This window comes from Lepus europaeus, chromosome 22 (genome assembly GCF_033115175.1).
Source record: "Lepus europaeus isolate LE1 chromosome 22, mLepTim1.pri, whole genome shotgun sequence".
In the NCBI taxonomy this organism is placed as follows: Eukaryota; Metazoa; Chordata; class Mammalia; order Lagomorpha; family Leporidae; genus Lepus; species Lepus europaeus.
In genome coordinates, this window is record NC_084848.1 from 31,778,693 (window position 1) to 31,806,256 (window position 27,564).

General features: G+C 51.7%; 1 protein-coding gene across 3 annotated transcripts in view; it reads right to left on the minus strand.

Annotated features, from left to right (window-relative positions):
* The window catches only part of SUSD6 (sushi domain containing 6), a 99,122-nt gene that overhangs the window by 7,479 nt on the left and 64,079 nt on the right, over positions 1-27,564 (minus strand). For all 3 annotated transcript variants that reach the window (XM_062181837.1, XM_062181839.1, XM_062181838.1), the window contains exons 3-4: positions 2,824-3,021; positions 1,672-1,810 (exon numbers count right to left, since the gene is read on the minus strand). In XM_062181837.1, the coding sequence (XP_062037821.1) occupies positions 1,672-1,810; positions 2,824-3,021 (337 nt within the window). The remainder of the gene's footprint in view (positions 1-1,671; positions 1,811-2,823; positions 3,022-27,564) is intronic.

The window sequence follows — 27,564 nt, forward strand, 5'->3', positions numbered from 1 at the left end:
TCCTAGCTCCTTCACTCCTTTAACCTACAACAGTGCACGAGTTTTCCATTTAAGTCGCTGGCATTTCTTTGGGAAGGGGCTAGGCCAGCTGTCTCACAGAACGCCCACAATCTGGGTCTGTCTGTCTCCTCAGGATCGGACTCAGTGCTGCCAAGGACACCACGGAGGGGAAGCCGTGTCCTTTCAGCTCCTCACACTGGGAGGCGCCCACGCCTGGTGGCCGACCCCTGTTAGTCACTCTCAACTCCTCACCCATATCTGGGAGATGAAATCTGCACTTCTAAACTCCAACACTGTGCCCCCTGGGAGGAGAGGGGTGGCACCTGTCACAGTGCACTGAGCGTTTTGAAGGAGCGGAAACGGATGATGGCATGGTACAGGCAGCAGTGTGTAGACACATATTTTGTTATTCAAAATAAGTTCTGTTTGTTTAAGAAGTCACATTTAAGTTCAATGCTTAAATGGGGTCTATAAAGAAACCAAATCCTCCTTCTACTCAAAAAAATATTCAACCAGTTACTATGATCAGACTTACTAGTTAAGTAAGCAAGAAAAAAGACCTCCCTAATACGGAGGAAATGCAGGTTAGATCACTTTGACTTTATGTGGAAATAGGTGATTCTTTCAAACCCTCTGTATTCTATTAACAACCTTTAAAAATGACAGCTACTCCCTCCCCCAAAGCAGAACAAAACAAAAGGAAGGAAGAAAAGTCACACAGAGCTGCAGACCTTCAAGGCAGCCTGGGCCTGGGTGGCAAACTCCAGCTGGCAGCATTTTACTGAGTGAGGACAGGGGCTGAGGCAGGGCTGGGGTGAATGGGAAGCCAGGACTGCCCACGAGGAACCAGGGAACTGTGGGGGTGGCCAGTCAACCACGGGAGCCATGACAGCCTGGGAGAACAGTCCACCAGCAGGGGTGCACTGGGGGGCCGCTCCATCCGGCCTCGCCCACCCCTGTGTGGGATGATTTGCGGCTAAAGCACAAAGGGAAGTGTCAAAGCTAGACAGGAAAAGCTACTCCCTGTTTCTCCTTCGATGCAGGGCAAGGGTTCTCCACCCTCAGCGCATGTCAGAACCACACGAGAAGCTTGTGTAAAATGCAGACACCAGGGTCCCACTCCAAACCAAACCTACCAGAATGTCTGGGTGCCGACACCCTGCTGCCATTTTTCAGCTCCTACAACCGGAACGTACCTCTCCACGTGCAGCCAGGACTGGGAACCAGAACAGGAGCACACGGGAGCACGTGCCCATCAGTCACCAGGAGAGGCTTCCCAAATCACACTGGGGGGCCCGCGCAGGCCCACCTCTCGCTCCAGTGTCTGCAGTTAGGCCTGCAAACACACACTCCTAACAAGTCCCAAGAGATGTTGCCGCTGCTGGAACCACACTTAGAAAAACACTGATGTGTGGGCGAGGACGTGGCCTTGGAGTTGAATAGATCTGGATTCAGATCCCGGCTCTGCCATCACCTCGACCAGGGGCCATCTTGAGTGAATGGCTTAATCACTCTGAGACATAATCTCCTCATCTAGAACGTTCCTATGAGGATAAAGTAACGCAGGCAAAGCAACAAATGGCAGGCTCGATCCTTTCCCGGACACACACAGAGGCTGGCAACCGTGGCCAGTCACAGGCTGCCCCGCAGCGGCACTGGCACCAGGCTCACCTGCTGTGATGAAAAGACTTCAGCTTCGGCTGCACCAGCACGAACAGCACCACGAGGAGGAGAATGAGAGCCACGGAGCTGGCAGTGGAAGCCACTATGGACAGCGTGGGGACCCCGAGCGACGTGTGGGTGTCTTTGTCTGTGGAAAAAGCCATTGTCAGAAGGCTCTCGTACCCGAGGTCCCAAAGCTGACCCATCACCCAGAGACAGGCTACTCTACTGGGCCACCTCAGGAGGAACAGCACGGAGCAGCCAAGTGCACTCAAGGAGTTGAAGGAGTTCGTCCCCTATCCCGTTTCCTGAACAGAAAATTCCCTTCACTTTGGGCCTGTGAGGTCCCTCTGATCCTAGTAAGCCTGGACAGCCCACTCCCCCCAAACCACACTAGCCCATCCTCAGTGGCAGGCTGGGAGCCATCAGTCAAATGGGCACATCACTCCTCCACCTGAGGCGCTCTGTACGCCAACCCCCCAGGGGGGCAGGCCAGGTTATCAGGTCTGGGCTGCAACATGGCCGTGTCCTCAGGTGCACAGCTTCAGCTGGAAACCTTGGCTTGGTCACTGCCCTTCTCTGGGGTGTCACGGGTTAAACACATTCTGGTCTCAGAGCCACAGCGGGAAGCACAAAGAAGACCACATGACACACACTTTTCCGCAGGCAGCTGGATGTGCCTGGCAGGCAAGGCAGGAGGAAGAGAGGGCTCTTGTCCAGCTGGGCTGTGGCGCCATAACAAAACAGTCCCGTTTCCATTCAAGGAAAAACAAAACGAAGGAGGCACCAGACAAGGTGTTAGCATTGTGTTCATTGAGCTAGCAGAACACGGTCAAGGGTCACCAGCACTTGGTGATGCAAACCAGAGACCTTGAACATCAAAGGGGCTTTACAGAGCAGGGCAGAGGCCTCACAAGCCATGGAGCCCCACCCACCCACCCAGCACAGAGGGACACGCACCAGCACTCGTCCTGTCCCATGTCTCCCACCCCCACCCCGTCTTCCACGAAGACAAGGAAACCCAAAGTTAGGGGGACTGCAGGATACCAGGCAGGGCTACACAGCACCCAGATGGGGGCACTGCGGGGGTGGCAAGCACACGCCATGCCCCTGGGGTTAGAGACCGGCACCCCAGCACCCCTCCTCCTCCGCCACACTGACCCTCGTTGAGACGGCAGCTGATATCCATGGCCGGCTTCCACTCGCCGTTCTTGCATGTCAGGTACTTGTAATCGCCCTTCAGCATGTAGCCCTCGGCACACTGGTACTCGATGACGCTGCCGGCTGTCAGGGGCTCTCTGCAGGGCCGGGGGTGGCAGATGTAGCCTCCATTCTCTGGCTGCGGGGGCAGGGGGCACACTGCAAAGACCAAAGGGGACACAGAGAGTGGTACCCGGTAAGCTCTCCAGGCGTCTCCTCTGAGCAAAAGAGCAAAGTGCTGAGCCCCCCAGAAAGGCTGTGGAGCAGGGTGCTGCTGACAGGGAGGGGCGCACGCTGGCCTGGCGGCGGGGTAACCCTACTGCCTGCAACACTCCCCACCCACCTGCAGAGAGCTGCACCCAGAGTTGAACGCACTCTGACACAGTCTGGATCCTATAGCGTTGAGACCAATGTGCTTGCTTTAACCACACACCGTGAATCAGACGCCGCTAGCCTGCCAGGGGGAATGTTCGCCTTGGTTTCCGTACCAGGGCCAGAAAGGGCACCGGAGCCCTCAGCCTCAGAGCGGCCCTCCGATGACTCCCTGGGCGGCCGTCCCAGCACCCTGCAGCGCTCCTTCTCTGACATCACCTGTCTCCGTCGGCCCACATCTCCTGTTCAGGGAGGACTGTGGAGCTGTCACACTGTGATTGCTCAGCAGCCCTGGGAAGCAGTAACCACTACTCCCCTCTGGACATGAGGACCCAGCAGCTTCGGAAGTGCACTGACTGCTGGCCCAGCTTTAGGCCAGGTAAACAGTGCACTTCCGGTCAGAGTCAAGCCTTCTGATTCTAACCCTGTGCTCTCTCTCCCAGCACATACTGCTGCTACCCCAGGAGCTGAGGGGTGCCCGTGACAGGCTCCCTTCCCCTTCAAACTGGTCAATTAGGGAGACGGCAAGTGGCACCGGGACCCTGGTCCAGATCAGCCGCAGTAATGATTAAGTCAGAGGAGTCGCAAGGCCTCTGATTCCACCCTGGAAAAGACTGCAGAACTGAAGCCCCCAGAAGTGGGTGGCTGGGCCTGCCCAGTCCCTGCACAGGAAGGGCACAGTGGAGGCACTAGGGGATTGCTGTCTGTAAGGTGGAGTGGGGGAGAAGGCAGGATGGCCAGGCACCCACGAACTTCAATTATCCAAAAGTCTTCCGGACACGAGGAAGATCAGAAGTTTTTCCAAGGGAAATGCAGTTTTGCTGACAAATACCCTGCCCTCGCTGGAAATATCTCAAGGTCATTCTTTCTCTCACGTCCTAGAACAGCCTGGAGAGACTGGGAGTCACAGGGCAGCGCCTGCCAGCACATGATAAGGGTGCTTCCCCGTCCCCGGGCCTCCGACCGCCCTCCACGTAGCTGTGTCCTCTCAGCCTTTCTGGCCTCCTCACTTCCCTCCAGCCTCCAACAGCTGTTGGAGTAGGCCAGCCCTCAAGCTGCTTATGCCTTGGGACAGACCCAAGAGCTGGTAACAAAACAAAGCTGGCATAGGTGCCTTAGGGATCCCAGAGAGAAGTCCAGTCCCCTCTCTGAAACTAGGAGACAGCCAGAGGAGCCCGCTGCCCCCTGCTGCCCTCAACCTGGCCCACGGTCTTAACCCGGAGGGCAGCAGGCGCTGGCACTCCCTCGGCTGCTGCGTGGCTCGGAGAGGCCTGAGCACCCTTGTCCAGGGCAGTGGGCCCACCACACATCTCCCTCTCTCACCCCCTGGCCCTCTTTGGGCCCTGCTTAACCAGTTCATTCTTTCAGCATGCTGCATGGCCCCAAGGCGGCTTCTAAAAGGACTTGCGAGTAGGTCCAAGATGCTGGGGATTTTTGCCCATAAAAACCACATCTCCAGAGTCTGAGTAGGACCGTGGAAGGCCCCAGGCACTTATTTTATGAGTGGGAAAAAAAGTGAGGTTTAAAAAGAAGGGCTGGAACGGTAGCGTAAGCTGCTGTCTGCGTATGCCAGCATCCCATAGGGTCCCTCCCAGCTGCTCTACTTCCAATCCAGCTCCCTGTTAATGTGCCTGGGAAGGCAGTGAAGGATGGCCCAATTGCTTGGACCCCTGCACCCACGTGGGAGACCTGGATGAATTTCCTGGCTTCTGGCTTCAGTCTGGCCCAGCGTTGGCCATTTGGGGAGTGAACCAGTGGATGGAAAATCTCTTTCCCTCCCTGTGATTCTGATTTTCAAATAAATAAATACATTTTTTTAAAAAAAGGAAGTGAGCGGTTGGCGCTGTGGCTTAACAGGCTAATCCTCCGCCTTGCGGCGCCGGCACACCGGGTTCTAGTCCCGGTTGGGGCGCCGGATTCTATCCCGGTTGCCCTTCTTCCAGGCCAGCTCTCTGCTATGGCCCAGGAAGGCAGTGGAGGATGGCCCAAGTCCTTGGGCCCAGCACCCGCATGGGAGACCAGGAGAAGTACCTGGCTCCTGGCTTCGGATCAGCGCGATGCGCTGGCTGCAGCGGCCATTGGAGGGTGAACCAACGGCAAAAAGGAAGACCTTTCTCTCTGTCTCTCTCTCACTATCCACTCTGCCTGTTAAAAAAAAAAAAAAAAAAAGGAAGTGAGCTGCAATTCGATTGAATTTCAATTCAGCTAATATTTATTGATTACTGTATAAAGGGCATTGTGCTATGTTCTGGAAAAGGATATAAAAGGTTAGCACATCAGTACTTGCAGCCCAATAGGAAAAAGACCAAAGAAGTGCACACTTTATTTTTGAAATACAGAGTATTTCAAAAAGTTTGTAGAAAATGGAATTAAGGGAGAAGTTTATTTAGGTGCAAACATAATTTCAAATCCATGCATAGTGTTTTTCATAATAAGCTTTTTAAGACTTTTTAAAAAAATATATTTATTTATTTATTTGAAAGGTAGAGTTAGAGGGAGGAGGAGAGGAGAGAGGAGGGGAGGAGAGGATGAGATCCATTGTCCAGCTGCTTGGTTCATTCCCCAAATGGCAGCAACGGCCAGTCTGAAGCCAGGAGCCTGGAACTCCGTCTAGGTCTCACACATAGACAGCAGTGGCCCAAGCACTTGTAACATCTTATGCTGCTTTCCCAGGGGTATTAGCAGGGAACTGGACCAGAAATGGAGCAGTTAGGGCTGGTGCTGTGGTGTATCAGGTAAAGCCACCATCTGCAGTGCTGGCATCCCATATAGTACCAGTTCGAGACCCGGCTGCTCCACTTCCCATCCAGCTCTCTTTTATGGCTTGAGAAAGAAGAAGACCTCTTTTTCTGCCTCTCTGTAACTCCACCTTTCAAAAATAAATAAATCTTAAGAAAGAGAGAGAGAGAGAGATGGAGCAGCTGGGACTTGAACCTGCACTCCAATGGGATGCTGGTGTTGAAAGTGATGGCTTAGCCTACTATGCCTCAACAATGGCTCCCATAACAAACTTGCTGAAGATCCCGCATATGCATGTATTAAAAGGATTTTTGCATCAAAGTAAACATCTTTTAATGCCATTTTCCACGACTTTTTAAGTGCCCACATATATATTTATTTATTTATTTATTTATTTAATTTTTTGTGGGGCTGGCTCTGTGGTGCAGTGGGTTAATCCTCCGCCTGTGGCGTCGGCATCCCATATGGGCTCTGGTTCTGGTCCCAGCTGCTCTACTTCCTATCCAGCTCTCTGCTATGGCCTGGGAAAGCAGTGGAAAGATGGCCCAACTCCTTGGGCCCCTGCACCCTCATGGGAGACTTGAATGGGGGTCCGGGAGCACCTGGCTCCTGGCTTCGGATCGGCGCAACTCCGGCCGTTGCGGCCAGTTGGGGAGTGAACCAACCAATGGAATTCCTTTCTCTCTGTCTCTCCCTCTCACTGTCTGTAACTCTGTCAAATAAATAAATAAAATCTTTAAAAAAAAATTTTTTTTGTGTGGCTTCTGGACTTGGGGTTTAAGGCCACTACCCCTACTCTGAGGTTATAAAGCTATGCTCCAATATTTTCTTTAACATTTTATAAATTGGGTTTTTATTTAAACAGTACTTTAATAGGAAAAAGTTTTGGGAGATAATACACAGTGTAAAATTAAAAAAATAAGGGTGCACAGTGAAAAAGAAGCCCCTCTCCTGTCCCCGACCATCCGGTTCCCCTCTCCAAAGGCGACGCAGGGGTCTGTCCCGTGTTCTCTCACAGAGAACTCTATGCTCAGACTGACTCTGGATCCAGGCCAGCAGAGGAAGCTCTCCCAGGAGAGAGCTTGTGTGGGGGAGCGTGGAAAGGCTCTCCTGGAGGCATTCCACATAGGGCTGTCTTTCAGCAGGAAGGGAGGTGGAGCTGAAGCCAGCGCACTGCAGTGGGGAAGTGTAGGTGGGTCCAGAGATGCCAGCAGCACAGTTTAGCTGGGTTGAATGGCAGAATCCGTCCTAAAATACTAAGTCGTGCAGAGCCGGGAACATCTCACAGAGGGCCCTGACTGCACAAGCACCGCTTATACTCGGAGCCAGAGGTGTCGAATCCACAGACGTGCGCCCCGCTGGGAAGACCTCTTAGAGGGACTTCAAGAGGACAGCAACCCTGTGGAGTTAAACAAACTCAGCACAAAAGTTCTGCCATCTATAAAGGTCACACAAAGGAAGTAAGCAGGTATGTTAGCTCGACATCATGAGACACAGCTACAGGTTCATGGAAGGAAAACAAGGGTGCCTTAGGAGGAAGACATGGGGGCCGGTGTGGTGGTGCCGCAGGTTAAGCTGCTGCCTCGGAGCGCCAGTTTGAGTCCTGGCTGCACCACTTCTGATCCAGCTCCCTGCCAATGCCACCTGGGAAAGCAGTGGAAGATGGCCCAAGTGCTTGGGCCTCTGCATCCATGTGGGAGACTCGGACAGAGTTCTCGGCTTCAGCCTGGCCCAATGCTGGCCACTGTAGCCGTTTGGAGAGTGAACCAGCAGATGAAAGATCTCTTTCTCTCTCTTTCTGTAACTGCCTTTCAAATAAAGAAAGAAAGAAAGAACAAAAATTGTTTTAAAAGAAGTAAGAGGTAGGAACAAACAAGGTCATTTTAAGACCCCAGGAGCACAAAAACAAAACAAAATCTCTTATCCAAAGACCACAGTGGAAGAGTCCTGGCCCAAAGGAGTTCTGGGGTTAACAGGAAAGGGAAGAATATCAGCGCCCACACAGCCAGCAAATCACCTGGTGGCTTCTGGAAGCCACTGTCACAGGCCAGAGGCTGACGTGAGCCTGGGGTTCTCTGGCAGCTCCAGGCTCGCGGAGGAATTCCAGGCTCTGCTCTTAGCCCGGGAAGACACTGGACTCATCTGATCAAGCAATGCTACATAATTTGAAAATGAGAGGAAGGTCAGGCAGAACACAGTTTAATCAATTCTACTTAGCTTCCTGTCTGTGTTTCACTGTCTCCCATAGCCGCTTGGGGATCCAGTGTGCTCAGGAGATGGCAAGTGAACTCTTTGGGGCCAGCAGAGGGCCTGGCTCACAGCAGGCACTCAGGCAAGGCGATGCCAACAGCTGCAGAGGATGCAGGTGGCGCAGAAGCACAAGGAGCTGGCAGCAGCTTGCACTTCAGGGTTACCCCAGCTCCACACCCTCCAGAAACCAACAAGAACTCTCAGTAAGTTCTGCTTTTGTTGCTTTGGGGACCAGTCTTTCAGGAGGAAGAGGCAAACCAAACACAACACCCTTACACCACTTCAACAATCAAGATAAAACAAGCTCCAGGAAAGGCATCCGGGTGCGGGTGTGAGACCATTCAGTGTAACAAACAAAACCACGGGGCCGGCCCTGTGGCAAAGCCGCTGACTGCAACCTGGCATCCCATGTCGCTGCCGGTTTGAGTCCCAGCTGCTCCACTTTCGATCCAGCTCTCTGCTATGGCCTGGGAAAGCAGTGGAAGATGGCCCAAGTCCTTGGGCCCCTGCACCCGTGTGGGAGACTTGGAGGAAGCTCCAAGCTCCTGGCTTCAGATTGGAGCAGCTCCAGCTGTTGTGGCCATCTGGGCAATGAATCAGTGGATAGAAGACCTCTCTTTCCCTTTCTGCCTTTCTGTGACTCTGCCTTTCAAATAAATAAAATCTTAAAAAACAAACAAACAACAACAACAACAAAAAAAAACCAGAACCAATACCTGCGCGCCTTCAAAACAAGGTGTGGGAAGTAAACAGCATGAGGACCAGCACCGACTGCCTGAGCCTCAAAGTACCAGTGCAGGCCGGCGCCGTGGCTCAACAGGCTAATCCTCCGCCTTGCAGCGCCAGCACACCGGGTTCTAGTCCTGGTCGGGGCACCAGATTCTATCCCAGTTGCCCCTCTTCCAGGCCAGCTCTCTGCTATGGCCCGGGAATGCAGTGGAGGATGGTCCAAGTGCTTGGGCCCTGCACCCCATGGGAGACCAGGAGAAGCACCTGGCTCCTGCCTTCGGATCAGCGCGGTGCGCCGGCCTCGGCGGCTATTGGAGGGTGAACCAACGGCAAAGGAAGACCTTTATCTCTCTCTCTCTCTCTCACTGTCCACTCTGCCTGTCAAAAAAAAAAAAAAAAAAAAAAAAAAACAAAAACAACCCAAAAAACAAAATACCAGTGCATTCTGTGGGGTGGGTGTTCAGTCAAGGACACCACAGCCCATAGCAGAGAACCTGGGTTCCATACTTGGCTCCAGCTCCTGACTCCAACCTCCTGCTAAGGTAGATCCAAGAGGCAGCAGGGAGGGCTCAAATAGCTGGGGTCCCACTACCCACATGGGAGACTTGGATTGAGTTCCTGCTCCCGGCCTGGCCCTGCAGTGGTGGGCATCTGGAGGGTGAATCCGCAGATAGGAGCTGTCTTTCTATCTGCCTCATTCTGTCTCTCAAATAAATAATAAATACATATAATCCCATTACATTCTAAAAAAATTCATCAAGAAGGCTTTCTGGTTGATGGGCGGTTACCAAGAAAACACTACACTGCTGAGCAGGGTAACTAGGGCTTCAGAAACTGGGTCAGGAGTTCACTCCAGGTTTAGAACAGCTTTAGACTAAAATATTGGTGCAGTAGCAATTAGGACACAACAGGGCACACAGAAACAGGTGCTTAATGAAAACGTTGAAAGGCAGGATGGCCAGAGAGCTTTCCTGGGAACGCAGGGGGAGAAGAAACAGGGTCCCCCAAACCCAACACACCAGCCGCAGCTGCGATCTCAGAGCACCCTAGGCAAGGTTGTAATTCTACCAGTCAGAGTCGGCCCTCTCCGAACACGTGCCCAGGAGGGCCACAAAGGTTCCAACCTAGAGAACACACGTTACACAGCCAACTCCAAGGTGATCAATGAAGTAGGGGTCACGGATGACACAAGCTGTTCACATGCATGTTTGTCTACTAGCCTGGGGCGTCCCTTTTGGGCAGAGACCATCTTACCCTTCTGACAACCATAGAGCAAGAGAAACGGAACAAATGGAAATCACATACCTTGCACAGAGCTATCCAACAGTATCTTCACGTGGACACAGATGTACTTTTAAATGTTCTGGTAGTCACATTAAAAAGGTAAAAGGAGAGGGGGGTGTTTGGCACAGCAAGTTAAGCTGCTGCTGAGACACAGGGCATCCCATATTCTAGTGCCTGGGTTTGAGGCCAGGTTCTGCTCCTATTCTAGTTTCAAGCTTACGCCACCCATGTGGGAAACCTGGACTGAGCTCCTAGCTCCTGGCTTTGCCCTAGCCTACCCCTGGCTGCTGTGGGCATTTAGGGAGCTAAACAGTGGATGGGAGGTCTCTGTCTTTGTACCTTTCGAGAAAACAAGGCAATGTGGGTTAGATGGCTGGCCTCACCACCTCCAAGGTTTATTTGTAAAAGACCTGCAGCCATTGTGGATCTGATTTTAGCACAGGGTGAGGAGAAGCATCCTGTCCCTGCAGAAGCTCCTTAGCCCCAGCAGATTCAGCAGGAGCAGGAACACAGGCAGGGCCCAACTCCCTAAGAGATACCAGGGCTGCTTCCATCCGTGGCGCTCTCGGGCCTTCTGCCTTCCTGAGCCCCCACTCAGTCAAAAGTCTACCACAGGCTGCAGGGAGAGGGACATGAGATGGTTTCTCATGCTACTTGCAACCTTCCTCTCCTGTGAGACAGACCTTCCCAGCAGTCAGACAGGAAGCCCATTGTCTGACCCCATCCCTTTTCTCATGAGAACTTCCCACAGGCTGGGGGAGGGCTGGCCTGCAGTGGCTCTAGACTTTTTTTCAGGGTGTGGCGCTGGAGCTGGGCTGGTCGAATACATAGGAGACACCACCCAAGGTGGAGGCTGCCCCTGTGGCTCTTCCCGCCCTGCTCCCCACAGGAGAGGGGAAATGCCAGCCTGTAGCCTCAGAGCCAAGCAGAGCGAGAGCGAGACCGAGAGTGGTTCCTTTATACCTGCAGGCAACCACCAGAAGTCCTTAGTCATTCAGGAAGAAGTGCTCTTTTTCCCCTGGGCCTGTAAACTCTGACCTGAGTCCAGGCAGTCAGCCGGGACGCCACCCGCTGTGGTGCAAAAGTTCCTAGGTCCCAAGTTTCCCAACTGCCTATTCCAGGAAATGTCCCCAGGCACTACAAGAAAGAGCAACCAGCAGCACAGGGTACAGTGACGTGGGGTGTGTGAGTGGTGTTATCTAGAATCAGCTGGCCAGGGGTTGTGTGCAGCTCTAGAGGCCACCTGCCGAGCAGCCTGGGGTGCAGATCTTCCTCTTGCCTGGTTTCCACATCTCTAATGCGGAGACTCAAAAGACATCCGTCTCTGGGGCTGCTGGGCGGGTCAGGTCCAGCGCACTCAGCACTCAGTAACCAGCCTTACTCCTCTGTGTCCCAGGGACACCTTCACTCCTCTCTGAAGCTCACGCTGTGTCCTTTCTCTGCAGCAGCTTTCTCACAGGGCCCCTTCCCCCACCTACTCACCCCTGCAAAGTACAGAGCAGGGATTTGTTCTGTTTGTAGCCCCAGTGCTCAGCAGAGTAGATGCTTAGAAGAAACTGCCTTACCTTGCAGCTTCTGTCTTGTTTTTAACTCCTGTGGGCCACAGTGGTTGCGAAGAGTCAGAGACTGACATGCTCCAAACTGGTGCCCAACCAGGAGCACTACTCCCTGCCGAATGGACAAGGGACAAGGGCCACATGCTGTCAGGCCAGGGTGGAGGTGTCAGACACTGCCCCTTGCCAGCCAGTCCCCGCTCCCTGGGACTTGGAGAGGCCGATAAAACCACACACCTGGAAACGTCTTCCATCCCTGGCACAGATCAGAGGTGCCTGATGAATTTTTACACTTATTTTCAGCAGCACATTAAATCCTTATCTGTGACTTTTGGAATTGGGTAGGGCAAAGGATTTGGTAAGGAAAAAAAAAAAAACAAAAAGACCACTGCAGAAACCTCTGAGTATTTGGAGAAGGGCAGGCAGGAAACAGAGCAGGATGTGTGGGGGTGGGGGTGGGGGTGGGGGTGGGGGTGGGGGTGGCGACTGTCTGTTCTCCCCTGCTCCAGCTCAGGAATCGCTGGCCCCTTCCCGAACCCTTCTACCCTTTCACCTTCTGTTCTGGAGGCTGGGCCCCTCCCCCTGCTAGGACAGCTACTGAAGAGGGTGGCAAGAGACCCTCCTCCATTCAGCCACTCAGTGCCAGAGCCACGCCCCAGTAAAGTGACCTCCAGAGCAGAGCCCACGGCTGCCCCCACCTCCATCTCCGAAATGACAGGGTGACAGCAGAGCCAGGGGGCCGGGCCACTGCCCGCCTATTAACGAACCAGCGCTACCGCATCTCCCCTGAGGAGGCACCAGCGGGTTCCGAGACGGCAGAGGATGTTTATCTTTCCCTCACCAGCAGCTCCTGCGCCAGGGCTCCGTCCTTCACCCCACCGCCAATCCAAACCACACAGCATCTCTGCCCACAGAATCCCCTGCCTCCGGGAGCCACAAGCAGGTCCTCTGAGGAAGCCCAGTCTGTGGCTGAGACACTGCCCACCCTCAGAGGGGTACCTGATGAGCAGGTGGTGATTAACTCGGCGCTGGCTTAGAGTTTACAGCAGAGTTGGACTGATTCTGCCAGGTAACAGTAACTCCTGGTGCCGGTTTGAGTATCGCACACACAAAGCAGGCCTTCAAGAAACACACATTTAAAGTTAAAGCAAACCTAATGAGGTCTGTGGTCCAGCAGGCAGGAGAGAGGAGAGGATTAACCTCCATCACCGGGCACCACAGTGGCCCTTCAGTGTTGCTGTCCTATTGATTACTCCCACGCCAGGGTAAATACTCAAATGTAGTAACAGCCTGAGGTCGCACTGGCTTGACCTGCTCCCTAGTGTGGGGAAGCTGCTGGGTGACCGCTGCCACGGAGGACGACGTGGCGGTGGGGTGCATGGGGACAAGAGCTGCTGCAGTTCCTGTCCGGAGGGGAAAACAGACTGGGGAGTTCACAGGTGGCCAGAGGACTCGGGTCATCTCTCAAGTGGGGCCACGTTTTTCCAGAGAAGTGGCGGCCAAAGGCGAGACAGAGAGTTCCCTTCACCCGTCTCTGTGCACGACAAACAATGGAGCCGTGTGAGGATCTGAGATGCCAGCGCTGTGAGTGGGAGGAGACCCGGGGACACTCTCAGCGGAGAACTCAAGCCTTCCCGGAGGGAGCTGCGGGAGGAGGGCTGTGGCCTGCAGCGGTCGGGGCCACTGGGGCACCTCGACCGCGTACCACCCCTGCTGCTCGTGGGGCCTTGACCACCACCAAAAACACAAAACAAACAAACACAGGAAGAAACACTGTAGCCATGGCCATGGCCTACCATCAGCACAGCTCCTCAGGTCCCGGAGGGTCACCCCCGGAAGTGAGGGGAGAGGGTTGAGTGGATGTGACTGGCCACGAGACATGTGGAGAACTCCGTGGGGGCCTGCGCTGGGCCTGGCCCTATCATGAGACAGACTGTGGAAGATAAAAGGACGGTAAGGTGTTTGGCGAGGAGAAGGGAGTGGGTGAAGCTGCCAGGAACACAGGTCCTACCTATGAACCAACAGGTAATGAACACCGTACTCAAAAGCTACCAAGTCCACAGACCCGGATAGTCCTCCTCCGTTTGTGCGGGATGGGATTCTCTGCTTTAAATCCCTAAATCTAAAGCCAGCTTCGCCATGGCCAGCAGAGGAAGAGGCTCACCTTGGCTTCTTGTTTTCCTTTGTGTGGCCTGCAAGGGGAGCTCTCCCCAGCTGACCACGGACTGGGAGGCATTTTCTTGTTCTTGCTGACTTCCAACCTTTGGTCCTGTGAGAGGCCAGGTGGGTGACCTAGGGACTGCTTAGCACACAGAGCACCCAATATCTCTTTGCTCCTCCCATACGCTTTTCCTGGTAAATCCTTCCCACATGCTGTTCTCTGAGGAAGCCATACTTCAGCCTCTGTAAGATCTTTAAAACCAACAGGAATCCATTGAGATGTCCAAAGCAGGGCACCTGGCCCGTCAGCTCTAGAATTTGCCCATGATCTTCACCTGCATTTAACTAGGTTAAAGTCAGGAGTAGAATCTCAACCAAACTTTAATTTTTTTAGTCTGAAGATCGTGCCCATCACCTGCTATGGCTTCTCTTGGTTTTCAGACCCATCTGTCAGGTCACTTTGGCGAGAGGTTCCTGGTCAGAAAGTAGTGGCTGCTACGGATTCACCCACTCTGCATGCCAGCGGATAGCTATGTCCAAATGCTACCTTGGTGAACAGAAATATTCTCAGTCTCTTGTCCTCCAAATACTAGGCTTAACAACCTTCATCAAAGGAAAGGAAAAAGATGCACAGGTATTGGTCATTTCTCTCCAGGTTACACTTTTCTAATAGGAATTCCTTCATTAATACAACAAATAGCTATTGAGCACCTACTACATGCCAGGTTGGTGCTAGAAATTCAAGAGCAAAGAATCCACAGTCTGTCCTTGCGAAGATTTCCGTCTCTGTGAAAATGGATAAGGACCCCCAACCAGATTTAGTAATAGTAATCACTACTCTGTTCACGACAGGTGGGTGGGGAAATGACACTGGCCCTGCTCTCTGGATGCCCACTGTCTAGTAGGTGACCACAACAGGTGTGCGTTAGAAATCAAGACAGGCTGGGACAGGCATTTGTCACTGTGGTTAAGCTGCCATTTGGGATGCCCACATCCCACGTTGGAGTTGCTGGGTCTTGAGTCCCAGCTTCACTCTGCATTCTAGCTTCCTATTAACGTGCACCTACAGGGGCAGCAGGTGATGGCAGAAGTAATTAGGTCCCTGCCACCCACGTGGGAAACCCAGACTGAGTTCCTGGCTTCTGGGTTCAGTCTGGCGTGGCCCAAGCCGTTGAGTGCATGTAAGGAGTGAACCTGCAGATGGATGGATGATCTCTCTATATGTCTCTGACATTCAAATCAACTAAATACATCTTAAAAACTTTAAAAAAATCAGTATGGGGGCCAGTTTCTGTGGTGCAGTGGGTTAAAGCCATAGCCTGCAGTGTTGGCATCTCAAGTGGGTGCTAGTTTGAGTCTCAGCTGCTCCACTTCCAATCCAGCTCCCTGCTAGTGCACCTGGGAAAGCAGTGGAGGATGGCCCAAGTCCTTGGGCCCTTGCACGCACATAGGAGACCTGGAGGAGGCTCCTGGCTCCTGGGTTCAGCCTGGCCCAGCCTAACTGCTGTAGCCATTTAGGGAAATGAACCAGCATACAGACAATCTCTGTTTCTCCTTCTCTGTCCATGTAACTCTGCCTTCAAATAAATGCATAAATCTTTAAAAAAAAAATTTAATGTGGGCTACAGAGATTCTGAAAGAGGATTAATCCAATGGGGAAAAGACCAGAGAAGACAAAAGAAATGGTATCAGAGCTCAAACTCAAGGGAAGTGGGACTGTGACCACAGGGTAAGGGAGAGTGGGAAGAACACAGGAGGAGACAAGCGCACAAAGGCAGAGAATCAAGAGGCCGCACGTTGCAGGAAGTCGAGAACAATTCCAGGGTTCGTGGGAAGGCTTCGGATGCAATGCTGCAGAATGTGAAATCATGGGGCGGCGCCGTGGCGCAGTAGGTTAATCCTCTGCCTGTAGTGTCAGCATCCCATATGGGTGCTGGTTCTAGTCCCGGCTGCTCCTCTTCCAATCCAGCTCTCTGCTATGGCCTGGGAAAGCAGTAGAAGATGGCCCAAGTCCTTGGGCCCCTGCAGCCACGTGGGAGACCAGGAATAAGCACCTGGCTCCTGGCTTGGGATCGGCACAGCTCTGGCCATGGCAGCCATTAGGGGAGTGAGCCAACGGAAGGAAGACCTTTGTCTCTCTCACTAACCACTCTGCCTGTCCAAAAAAAAAAAAAAAGAATGTGAAATCTTGAGGTGAGATTTTAATGACTCTTAGCACCCTAAAACACAGAAGCATTTTTTTTTTACAAAAAATCAAAGTTTGCTCCAAAGTACCAGTTCAACCAGAGGCCAGCCACGTGCAGCTGCCTGCTTGAGCTGGAAGAGACTTTCCAGTACACTGGGTGTGCTGGCAGGGGAGAGGTGTGGGGGGTGCGGTGGCACATGGGAGGGGAGGAACAAGGGAAACTATGTGGGATTTCCAGTGCGGCAGTGTCACCACGTCTGCCTAGGTGAGGGGCACCGGAAACAACTGGGGTGCTGGGAGGATACAAAGACGGCTTCTGCCAACTTCTCTCCTGGGATCCTCCCACAAGGCAGCAGATGGCGTATCCCTGGAGGACTGGAGCCCACAAAGCAGCTGCTCCTGGGTCTAACAGCTGGGGTCACAGGTCCTCCGTGCACAAGCTGAATGCCAGAAATCAATGGGTCCCATTGTGCCTGCATGTGGAGCTCGCACGTCCAGCTCAGGCCCTGTGTCTGCGTGGAGCAAGGACTGGGGAAAAAAATAACGCTGCATACTGTGAAAGACTGTACTTACAAATTCAAGGAATGACAGAGTTTAAAAAAAATCCAACTTTCTGGAAATCATCCTGACTTTGCCAGGAAACTGCGGAGATGCGACCTGTTTGGGAGCTAAGGACGTGCCGATAAAGCAGGGGGGAGGGGACGGAAGGAGGACAGATCACAATCAGAGAAAAATGACAAGTGCCTCTGTCCTCCTCCTCTTCCTGCCCAGTGTTCTCCTTGCCATCCAGAAAGCTGGCTGGATGCTTCACGTGTTAGAAAACGGAGTAAAAATCCGTGAAATGACGTGTGTGTACACAGAGCGTGCAACTGTATGATTACATAATTAGGCACATTAAAGCATTTGTACTGCTGAGACTAAAAGCCCCTCCTCGAAGGCCCTCCACCAAAGTTGAAAGGGGAAAAAGAAAATAGAAAATAAAGCATCTAATTGCAATCTTCCACAAAGCCAGACCTCCCCAGCTGGTGCCACAGCTGAATTCTCTTAATTAACATGTTGTAACGGCAACTACGAAAGACACCGTACGCTTTTCGACTCCGTGCCGTGGCCAGCCAGGCAGGGGAGAGCCCGCAAAGCTGTCAGGACAGACTGCTCTCTTTTCTAGTCCCCTGGTGTAGGGTATTGGGCAGTTCTTTTCTAAAACTCTGTTTTGAAAGCACTCCACACTCAGCGAGTGAGGAGCTGAACTGGAGAGATTTGACAAAGTTCACGGTCTAGGAGCTGGTTTACTTTGTGGAGGTTGTTTTCCTTTCAAACTGCTCAAATCTGGGGCTAGCAATGTTTGAGCAGGCCAGATTTTTAAACAAAAGCCCATCTGACAGCTTAAAACCCTATAGGTTAAACGTATCTAAATGGAATAAAAATGACAGGAATTAGCATATAAATGAGTGAACACAGGGGGAAAGGCACTAACACAGGGAGAGGGGGTCAACATGTAATGTATTCCAGAGAGCAGACTCTGGCAGCTCTGGGAAGACAAAGACACTTCTGTTTCGGCAAGGCCACGTCACACCAGCACCTGCTACAGGTAGTCCCCCACATGCCTGAACAGGGCCCTCAGAGTCAAACAATAGGTCTACATTGTGTAAGAAGGCTGTATGTTCAAAAAGCCAAAAAAGACCACTAAGTGTCCAACTGTACCCCATCCTCTGGGAACAGTCTGGAACAATCTAATGAGGGCTTGTAGACTTCAGAGCTGTGTGTGTGTGTGCTTGTGTGTGTGGTTTCTTTTAGCAGCTGACAGTCAAGGAGTGTCCCACAACAGTGACCTCCCCCCTTGCAGCACACTGCTGCATTGCAGAATCCTGCAATTAAAGCAACTCCTGAGGACCTACTCTTTGTGTAACAACCGTCAATGGTTTCATTTTTCCATTTTCAACTCACCCTTGCAAAACAAAGGTAGAAGCATTCAAGCTCCCGCTCCGGTGTATGCTCGGCGTGTGCTGTTGCTTGGCACGCGGCCACACCTCACAACCTCTCAAGAGGTCCCCTCTCCGCTACTGCACAGAAGTCCTAATTCACTACACAAGGTCAATCGGGGAGTCCATTTACAATGTGCCAGAGCACAGACTGTGCCCAAGACAAATGTTTACAAGGAGACTGCCCGGCCTTCGGAACTGTCTCCCAGGATATCAAATTTAGATTCCTTGTCTCTCAATCAACCAGCTCCGAAGTCCCAGAATCTTTCTGATGAACCAAGAGAAGACCAGGCTAAGGTGGGCCACATACAAATGAAGCCTATGTCCAGGACCAAGGATCTTTGGCATTCAGCAATGCACCCGCACCTGCATTTTACAGAGCCCAGAGGTTTACACTGCGCTTTGCAAAGTCAAGCCAGTCAGCACCTGCACAAGCCTGTTGCTCAGGATGAAAGCTCCCCCTGGGTTTCCCCAGCCTCTATGCCCTGTTGATGGAAAAGACTTGTCAAACATGCAATCAGGGCCCTGAAGAATCTTCGCAGGTGCATCCAGCCAGACCCTGCAGAACAACCTTGGTGGCACAACAGTTCCTTTTCAACTGGGAGAACTTGGTCTGTGGTAAACAGGCCCAATGTGCCTCACTACAGACACAGAGTCTGCACAAGCGGACAATATTCTCCAGGGCTGGCCCAGTCTGCACCAGCAGCCCTTCACCTGCAACCACCCATTCCAGTAGGGCCCCCAATGCGGCAGACAACTCTTCCCTCAGAGCTGCTTCCTCCCTCAGTCCTTCCAGGGTCCCTCAATCTTTCCATCTCAGAAACAAGCAAACATGAGAATTTCCACTGAGCCTTCTGCAACTGTGGGCAGAGCCACTCACAAGTCAAGCCCGCTTCAAGGACACCCCGTCACTCAACCACAACAGAATGGTTTTCACACTTGATCTACCAGTATCCTGAAACACAGCTTTTGAGAAAAGGGGAAGAAAGCCTGGGTCTTGAAGAGCAATGCCTTGGCGTGAAAGCTGAAGACTCAAGGCTCTAAGCTAAGTGTCCCTCCTTAGCCACGAGGCCCCCAGTGCTGAGAGCGCCAAGACCGACAGGGGAGCCTCAGTTTGGCCTGCACCCAGCTGGGCAACAGGCTGGACTGATCCCCAAAGAGGAACTGCTCACTTATCAAGGCAATAAGGCCACAGCATGCGTCTGTGCCAGGACACCTGGGGCAGGTCTGCTGGGAGCGGCAGGCCTGGCCCAGGCACAGCAGCTGGAACTCAAACTATCAATCATTTTCTGACTATTAAGAGAACTGGGCAGTACCTCCTTCGGCAATTGTTAACTTTCCCCACTTCTGCTGGAAATTAATAGATCCTCGGATCCACACAACATGCTTATGCTTGCTGGCCCCCACTGATAGAACTGATAGAATCTCTCTCAATAAAACTGCTTCTTTCAACTTCTGGTTTTCACCAAGAATAACTGCTACACTGATACACCATTAAGAATACTTTTTGACTGATCTCTTAAAAATTCCAACTTAAGTTGTTTGTTTACATTCTGTAAGGGGGTGCAGGGCACAGAGGAAGGTAATGCACCCAACCAAGGGTCTGAGGAGGCAGCTGAGCAGGTGTGAGGTGACTGTGTCACCGGGACAGTGACCGCTGGTCAGTCTCTTCTATGATGACCATTGGAGGCCTGGCATCTGCTGCACACTGACTCCACTGGGCCCTGCAGGGACAACACCTCCATTCGGGGCAGAGTCTGGTCAAAGCCTCAGTCTGGGTGGTGCCTGTCCCTGATCCTCCTCAGCCAGCAACAGCCTCGTGTCCCAGGTGCTGTCCCCTGTTGGGGAGCTGCAGCAGGGGCCACCAGGCTCGCCCAGGACCATTCCTCCCTGCTAGTCACTGACGGCACACCTGCCCTCCAAATCTGGACAGAGCCAGGGCTCCCTCCTGGCACACCCCAATTCTCCTTCCAAACACATTTTTCCTCACGATGCTTTCTTGTCACCAACTTCTAAATGCTGCCAGTGTCTTTCCACAAGTCTCAACGTTCCTCCCGGATATGCAAGTCTCCCCACACCTGGGCTTGCTCCACTCCTCGCATGTTTAAGTCCCACCAGGCTACTCCCACTGGCCTCCCTCACCCAGGACCGTGGCCTCACCTCAACCTCCTGGCTCCCCAACTCTGCCCCTTTCTCTCTCCCTCAATATCGTCCATGTGCACTCCCAGCAACTTGAGTGAACTAGCCCTGGTCAGCGCGCTCTGCTGCAGGGACTGCTTTCTCTGAATCAGTGTCTGTGTGGCTACTCAGCTGCATACCCCTTTGCTCACTGGCCCTGCCACTCAGGGTACCCTGAGTCCTCCAAAGGTGAAAGCACTCCCCTTCACCATTCGGGCTCACTGAAGGCACTGGACACCGTTGATGCAGCCTGCCCGAGACCTCTCACAACATGCAGGACCCCAGTGCTTAAAACGGCTTCCCAGGGACTCGCTCTTACGCCCCACACCCCACACCCCACTCCTGACCCAGCCATGGAAAATTGAGCCTTCTGTCTGCACACAGCCAGCATTCCAGCTTGCATCAAAGCATCACACAAAGGATTTCACAACACCCCCACGCCCCTTCAGGCTCCAAAGCTCTTCAAGGGCACCCTGTCTAAACAAGAGGTAAAGTATATTTTGGGGAAATGATGAAGCAACTTCCCATAAGAGGACTGAAAAAATTCCCCAATTGCAAAAAAGGCTTCTTGGAAACAAACAGAATAACTTCCCCATCAGGGCAGAGAAAGAGCCTGGACATCCATGCTCTTCAGCCTTGGCAGAGCCTGTTGTGCAGAGAATGGGAGGGCCGGGAGCTGCAGGGTGAAGGAGGGCAACTCTTCAAGGCCAGATGTGGAGTCAACACAGTTTCCAGAGTTCCAGGCCCAACCAAACGCTTCCACGGATACTGCCCAGTATACCACCGTGAGTTCACCCTCTACTTTCTCTTTCTCCCTTACATACATGCCTTCAACAACAGGTACTGTGGTGCAAGAACTTGGGCACAAGTGCAATCATATTTTAGATACAGCACAGCACTTGCTATTTGGAAACAACTGCCCAGGAGCAGACATTTAGCCCGTAGTTTGCCTGCAGAGGGCTCAGTGCTGTGGCACAGCAGATTAAGGCCCCTGCCTGCAGTGCTGGCAACCCATATGGGTGCTGGTTTGAGTCCTGGCTACTCCAACTCCAATCCAGCTCTCTGCTAATGTGCTTGGGAAAGCTGTAGAGGATGGCCCAGGTCCTTGGGCCCCTGTACCGGCATGGGAGATGTGGGAGAAGCTCCTGGCTTCAGATCAGTTTAGCTTTGGCCACTGCGGTCATTTGAGGAGTAAACCAGCGGATAGAAGACCTCTCTCTGTAACTCTTTCAGATAAATAAATCTTTCTTTAAAGAAAGATGCCTGTATCACACATCGGAGTACCTGAATTTGATTCCTGGCTCTGGCAGAGGTGATGGCTCAAGTAATTGGGTTCCTGCCACCCATGCAGGAGACCTGGATTGAGTTCCTGGCCTATGGCTTCAGACACTGCAGGCATATGGGGAGTGAACAGATGGATGGGAGTTCTCTCTTCATGTCTCTGTCTCTGCCTCTCTCCCAAACAAATTTTAAAAAGAAATTTTAAAAAGAAAAGAATGTTACCCTGATTCATTTGCATGTCTAACAGATCTCCAGAGTTCCCAGAAAAAAAAAATTTTAAGGCCCCTGAAGGAAAAGCAGAGGACATGTCCAGAATTCTTTCCCTGAGCAAGGCCTTTCTGCAGGCAGCACTCACACATACATGCACCTCATGCGCCACACTCTAAACGTGTCAATTTATTGGTTCACTCCCCAAATGGTTGCAACAGCCAGAGCCGGGCCATCTGAAGGCTGGAGTCAAGAGCCCCCTCCAGGTCCCCTACATGGGTGCAGGGGCCCAAACACTTGAGCCATTCTCTGTTGCTTTCCCAGGCATATTAGTGGAGAGCTGTATCGGAAGTGGAGCAGCCGGGACTCGAACTGGCACCCACACAGGGATGCAGGCACTATAGGCAGTTTACCCGCTATGCCACAGTGCCAGCCCCAATTTATTATTTTCCGAGATGAGCAATAAGTGACTTGCTGGTGAGGAGAGGGAGGAACTAGGTGCAGTCCTTGCCTGCAGGCAAGATGTAGGATGTCTACACCAGCTCCTTAACCACAAAAAAATCCCCTTCTGCAGTTACTAAAGAACTGGGCTGCAAAATGACTGGGGCCAACTCTTGTAAACAGAATTTACAGGGAAGGGGCAGAGATGTATCAGCTTTCTTCCCCTAACAAAGCCACAAGTGAAACAGACTAAAGGCCCCGGAGAGGCTGAGTCAGCCTGGAGACTGAAGGAATCCTGTCTCAGAATTCACACTTGTTGAGATCTGTGGGGTCTCAGAGGTAAGATGGATCCTCCCCAGCAGACAAGAGGGGAGCAACGTCTGAGCTGCAGGAGCAGCATATGCAAGGTGCTGGGGAGGTTCCAGGACTGAGGACAGGCCAGGGAGGCGGGCTGACAGAAAGCCGAAAGACCAGGGAGGGTAGGTCTGGAAGGACTGTGCACTTACCAGAAGTCTTAGAAGAACCCTGAGTTCCTTTTCTGTTGTGTGAAGCACAGGAGCAGCACTATGCCAAGTCTGATTTTGGCAGCTACTGCAGCAGCAGAGTGGAAGACGGGTTTGTGGGGAGAGGAATGAGTAGACATCAAAGACCGGAAACCCAGCAGGGGTCTGATGAGAGATGGTGAGGCCTTGGGTGCCAGCAGTGTGATTTTTTTTTTTTTTTCTTGGAGGGGGCCATCAGTTAGACCAGGGGTGGGAAATATCCAGACTGTGGCCCATATAAGGCCCTGCCAAGGCAACCACAGACAGGACTCAAAAATGCAATAAATCTATAGCAGGCTAATTTTTAAGTTGATAATTTTGTTTGGCCTGCAAATGATGCTATAAATTTCCAAATGGCTCCAGGCAGAAAAAAGGTTCCCCGTTCCTGATCTGTGCCCTTGACTGCAGCTGACAGCCAGTTACCCACCACAACACCATCAGGAACGGGAGCGCTGGTGCCTCGGCAGGACCTTGCGTGTGCAATGGAAATCAGTGAGGTGGGTCAGGGTGGGGCTCTGGGGAGGGGATTTGCCTCCGGAATTCCCTGTCACTGGTAGGTTCTAGGGCTCTGGAAAACCAAGCTGCAAACCCTATGAACCCAAGGATCCAAAATGAGAGTGTTCACTGTCTCAAGGAGAGACAGCTGTACTGTGGGAGACTCTAGGAGACTCTTAGCAAAGGGGCCTGGGAAGGGGGGCTGAATCCCTGCCTACCTGTCCCTCCTCCCCCAGCCAAAGGAAAAAAATCACTGCTAGAGGGCAGATATGGGGAATACTTCACTCAGGTTGTGTAAGTGTTTATGAGAAGGTGTACATTTAAAGGCTATTCCTAGTGGCTAAAGGGCCTGGGAAATGGAGACTCTGCCCATAAAAACACATTCCAAAACTTCCAGAAGAAAATCTAAGTGCCCATCTTCATGAATGTTGGCTGAGAAAGAATGTCTAAGACAAAGAAAACATCCCAGAAAGGAAAAAATGTTAATACAATTGGCCCCATAAAGCAGCAGTGTGCCTGACTCCTTGTCCTCAGACCCCTCTACACAACTGAAAAGCACTGAGCCCTCCAAAAAGTTCGTGTGCTTGCTACATCTCCCAACTTTTCCATACTGAAAATACAACTCGGAAATTTAAAAATGCTTATGAATTCTTTTTAAAAACAGCAGCAAACTCATTAAAATGAACATGAGAGAGATCAGGACAGATGTCAAGAAGCCTAGCAAACACCATCTTGGTATTAGTATGGAAATAGTTTTTTTGACCCCATCAATCCCCCAAAAGGGTCCCAAGGACCCATGAAGACCACTGTGAAAGAGAAAGTTCAAATAATCTACAAATTAGGAGAAGATAAAAAAAGGAAACAGCACTTGATTTTTAATTTTTAAAAAATTGATTTTGTAACCTTCACAAAAGTAAAGCCCCACAGGAATACCATTTCATATATAAGAGACTGAGAAAAATGGATATGTCACAATGCCAGCTACTGGAAAATATGTGGAGAAACAGGAATTTTGTTATAAACCAGTCATGGTGTAAACTGGTACAACTATTCTAGAGAGCATTTGGCAAAGTGCAGAAAGTTGTGGTTGTGCCTTTCGAACCATCCAGCAACTCTGCTGCTGGGGCATGCCAGAGAAATCTAGCACGGGTGCTTAGAACACACATACAACACGCTGCTTGTGACAGCAAAAAAATGAAGTCATCTACAGCCACACTGGTGAGAATGTTTACAAACAGCACCACAAACTGTAGTTGTAATTAACTACAGTAACTTAAAATTTGAAACTATAAATTTATAATTGTTAATATCCATATACATAAACAATTATATAATAATAATGGAACGCTGTAAGGTAAATAAAAAAATGCACTATCGTGGATAAATCTGAAAGACAATGCTGAGTGAACAAAGAATGCCACAGAAGGTCAACACATTTTTCAAATACATAAAACAGTATCCTCTAGTGCTTCTGAATGCACGTGCAAGTAACATGAAACATGTTGCAAAGATGTACATGGGATTATGACACTGGTTACCTTTGGAGAAAAAGCAGAAGCAAATATGTCAGGTATGATTAGAACGGTTTTGTTTTGTTTTTTTGAAGAGGCAGGGAGACAGAGTGTGTACATGTGTACCCACCTACAGATTCAATGCCTTTTTTAATAAATAGAAACAAATAAGCAAAACAAAAAGAATGCAGATTGCCAGGTTACACACCCTGGATCCACAGAATGGTAACTTGGGGACGGGGGTATGGGATTTTAAAAGCACAGTAATATTGGAGAAGCATCGCCCAGAGAATGCTGGTTTTTTTAGGTCTGATGGCAGAGCCAAACCTCACCACTTTCCCTGTATCCCAGTCTCAGGCAGTCAGATACTAACCAAAAATCCCCTGACCAGCTCTGCCTTGGTTGGGTTCCTGCCTTCCCACCAGGCCTCATTTCAGTCTCAGCTCTTCTAGAAGCCATCCTAGACAGACTAAGTACCCGAAACACTCAAGGGCAACTAAGACACACTCATCCTATCTTTTCCTCCAATTAGATTGTAAGGCCCTTGGTTCCCAGGAGAGACCCAGTATATACAGAGTGGTTGAGCAATACTAAAGACCACAGCATGGGAAATCAGTATTCAGAACAAATACTGTAGCATCAAAACAAAAGAGAGTTCGAACTGCAATGTAAGGACTTATGTTCGAATCCCGCTTGGCCCTTTATTGGCTACAACAGGCTTAATATGAGGACCATACGATGCCAGAGTATACAAGAATGTGTTTCTGTCTTGTCCACTGCCAACAGTGATAAGCTGTTAGAGCTACTGCTACCTGTTATTTCTCTGATCTCAAGAGGTGGTTCACAATATTTACTCCTCTTCGGGGCCACGCAAAGAGAAGCACAGAAGCAAGAGATGCAACCATGAAAACGCAGAGAAAGAAAGCCCCAGAGCCTACAGGTCCCCAGGGTCTGCACGGAGTGCGGAGCCAGCACTCGGCTGGAATCTCACCTCCACAAGCCTCTGCACTTCCACCAGGGCTGGGAGGGGTGACAGGGACACACACTCAGCTACTGGAGCAGTCCCTGGCACAGCCCAGGAGGCCTATACCTGTTGACTGATCAAAATGAGTTACGTGAAGTTTGCATACATACCGCCTGGAATAGGGGGGCATTCTCCAGGGGACCTCTTCCTCCTGCACACCAGGAACTAAGCAGAGTTTTATAGGTGCAAGGTGAGTAAGACTAGGCCCCCAGGTGGGTGTGAACTGAAGCACAGCAACCCTCCCAGCTTCCTGAACACAATCCCAGCCAGTCATTAAGACCATCTTCAAGCCTTTCTTCCAGTAAATGAAAAAGCAGAGCGCAGTACCCAGCTGTCTCAGATTAAAGCAGTGGTGGTGAAATGAGACACAGAGGCAGGATTTCCAATTACGACCAACAGGAGGGTGTTCAGAAGGGAGGAAATTAATGGAACCATCAAAAGGCGGGTGATTTTACTTAACACAAAGTAAATCAACCTGGGTCTTTCCCTGTTTCGGCAGAGACCTGGGGCTAGTCAGTGCTCAACTGTCTGAACGTTGCCTAGGCTGGCTCCGAGGGGCTGAGCGACAAGTAACCAGGGTTGGGAACTCTCTCTCTTGCCCCTTAAGACAGAAGCTGGGAAGGCAGGCCAGATAATGGTTCTGAGGCAGGGTGTGCTAATTCCCTCCAAGCCAGGAGTCCCATAGCTTGCCAATACAAACACTGCCCCACTCCTGCAAGAAATCAGGGCTAGAAACAGGGTCAAACGTGATCTGAAGACCACAGCAAACTCCCTAGGGACAGTGGAAACATTCTGTAACTCAGAGCTGCCCTCCACCAAGTAAGCAGACGACAGGAGACAAGAAGAAGACGGGGATGCTTTGGAGGTGCCCCCCGCAGCGTTCACCAGGGTCTTTAGTGATTACCTGGTGCACCCCCAAACCCCTGAAGCACTCAACACACATGGCCAGCTCTCCAGGAGTGCTGAAGAGTTAACATCAGTGTTGCACAGAGCAAGAGAAGGGAGGAGGCTGGAGGAAGACCTGGGACCTAGAAGATGGGGGAAACTGAAGAAAAGAAAAAGCTGTACTTGGACACAATGCCCCCAGTCCATCCACGCAGCACCGACACAGGCTGCGAACCACGTACTGTGTCAGGCAGCAGGGAATGAGAGGGGACAACTGAGCACCCGGGACACCAGGGCTGGCAGACAGCCAGTGGAGCCTTGGGCTGGGCAAGGATGATCCTGACGGCAGAGGTGCTGCGTCCCGTTCCTGTCTGGAGGCAGGTGTCACAGAAGCAGCACACAAGTCCCCTCTCTGATCGCGACACTCCCCAGTTTCACTTCGGGCAAGCCGGCCTCTGGATGGGATTCTGACTCACCACTGCTTATCAACAGCATTCCTTACACAGAAAAAAACAAAAACAAAAAAACAAAAACAAAAACAAAAAACAGAAAACAAGCAAGCAAGCAGAAGAGTTCCTGAGCCTGGGGGAGGAAACTGTCCAGGTGAAGCGCTGAAGAACCAGGAAATGAGAGCTCTTCAGAGCTCCCTGGAGAGATGGCCCAACCCTCCCACCACCCTAGGACCAGGCGAGGTACAGCTCCTGAGAGGCAGCGCTGGGGCTGACGCCCAGGACCCAGCTCGGGACCTGCTCTTCCTACTGGAGAGGCCGGGGAGGAAGGGCTTCCTCCAGGGCAGACTCTCCACTGCTGCCCCAGGGGAGACAGGGAAGTGCAGTGGGGAGGAGCCGCCACTCTCTGCAGGACCAGACCGGCTTGCAGATGGTCAG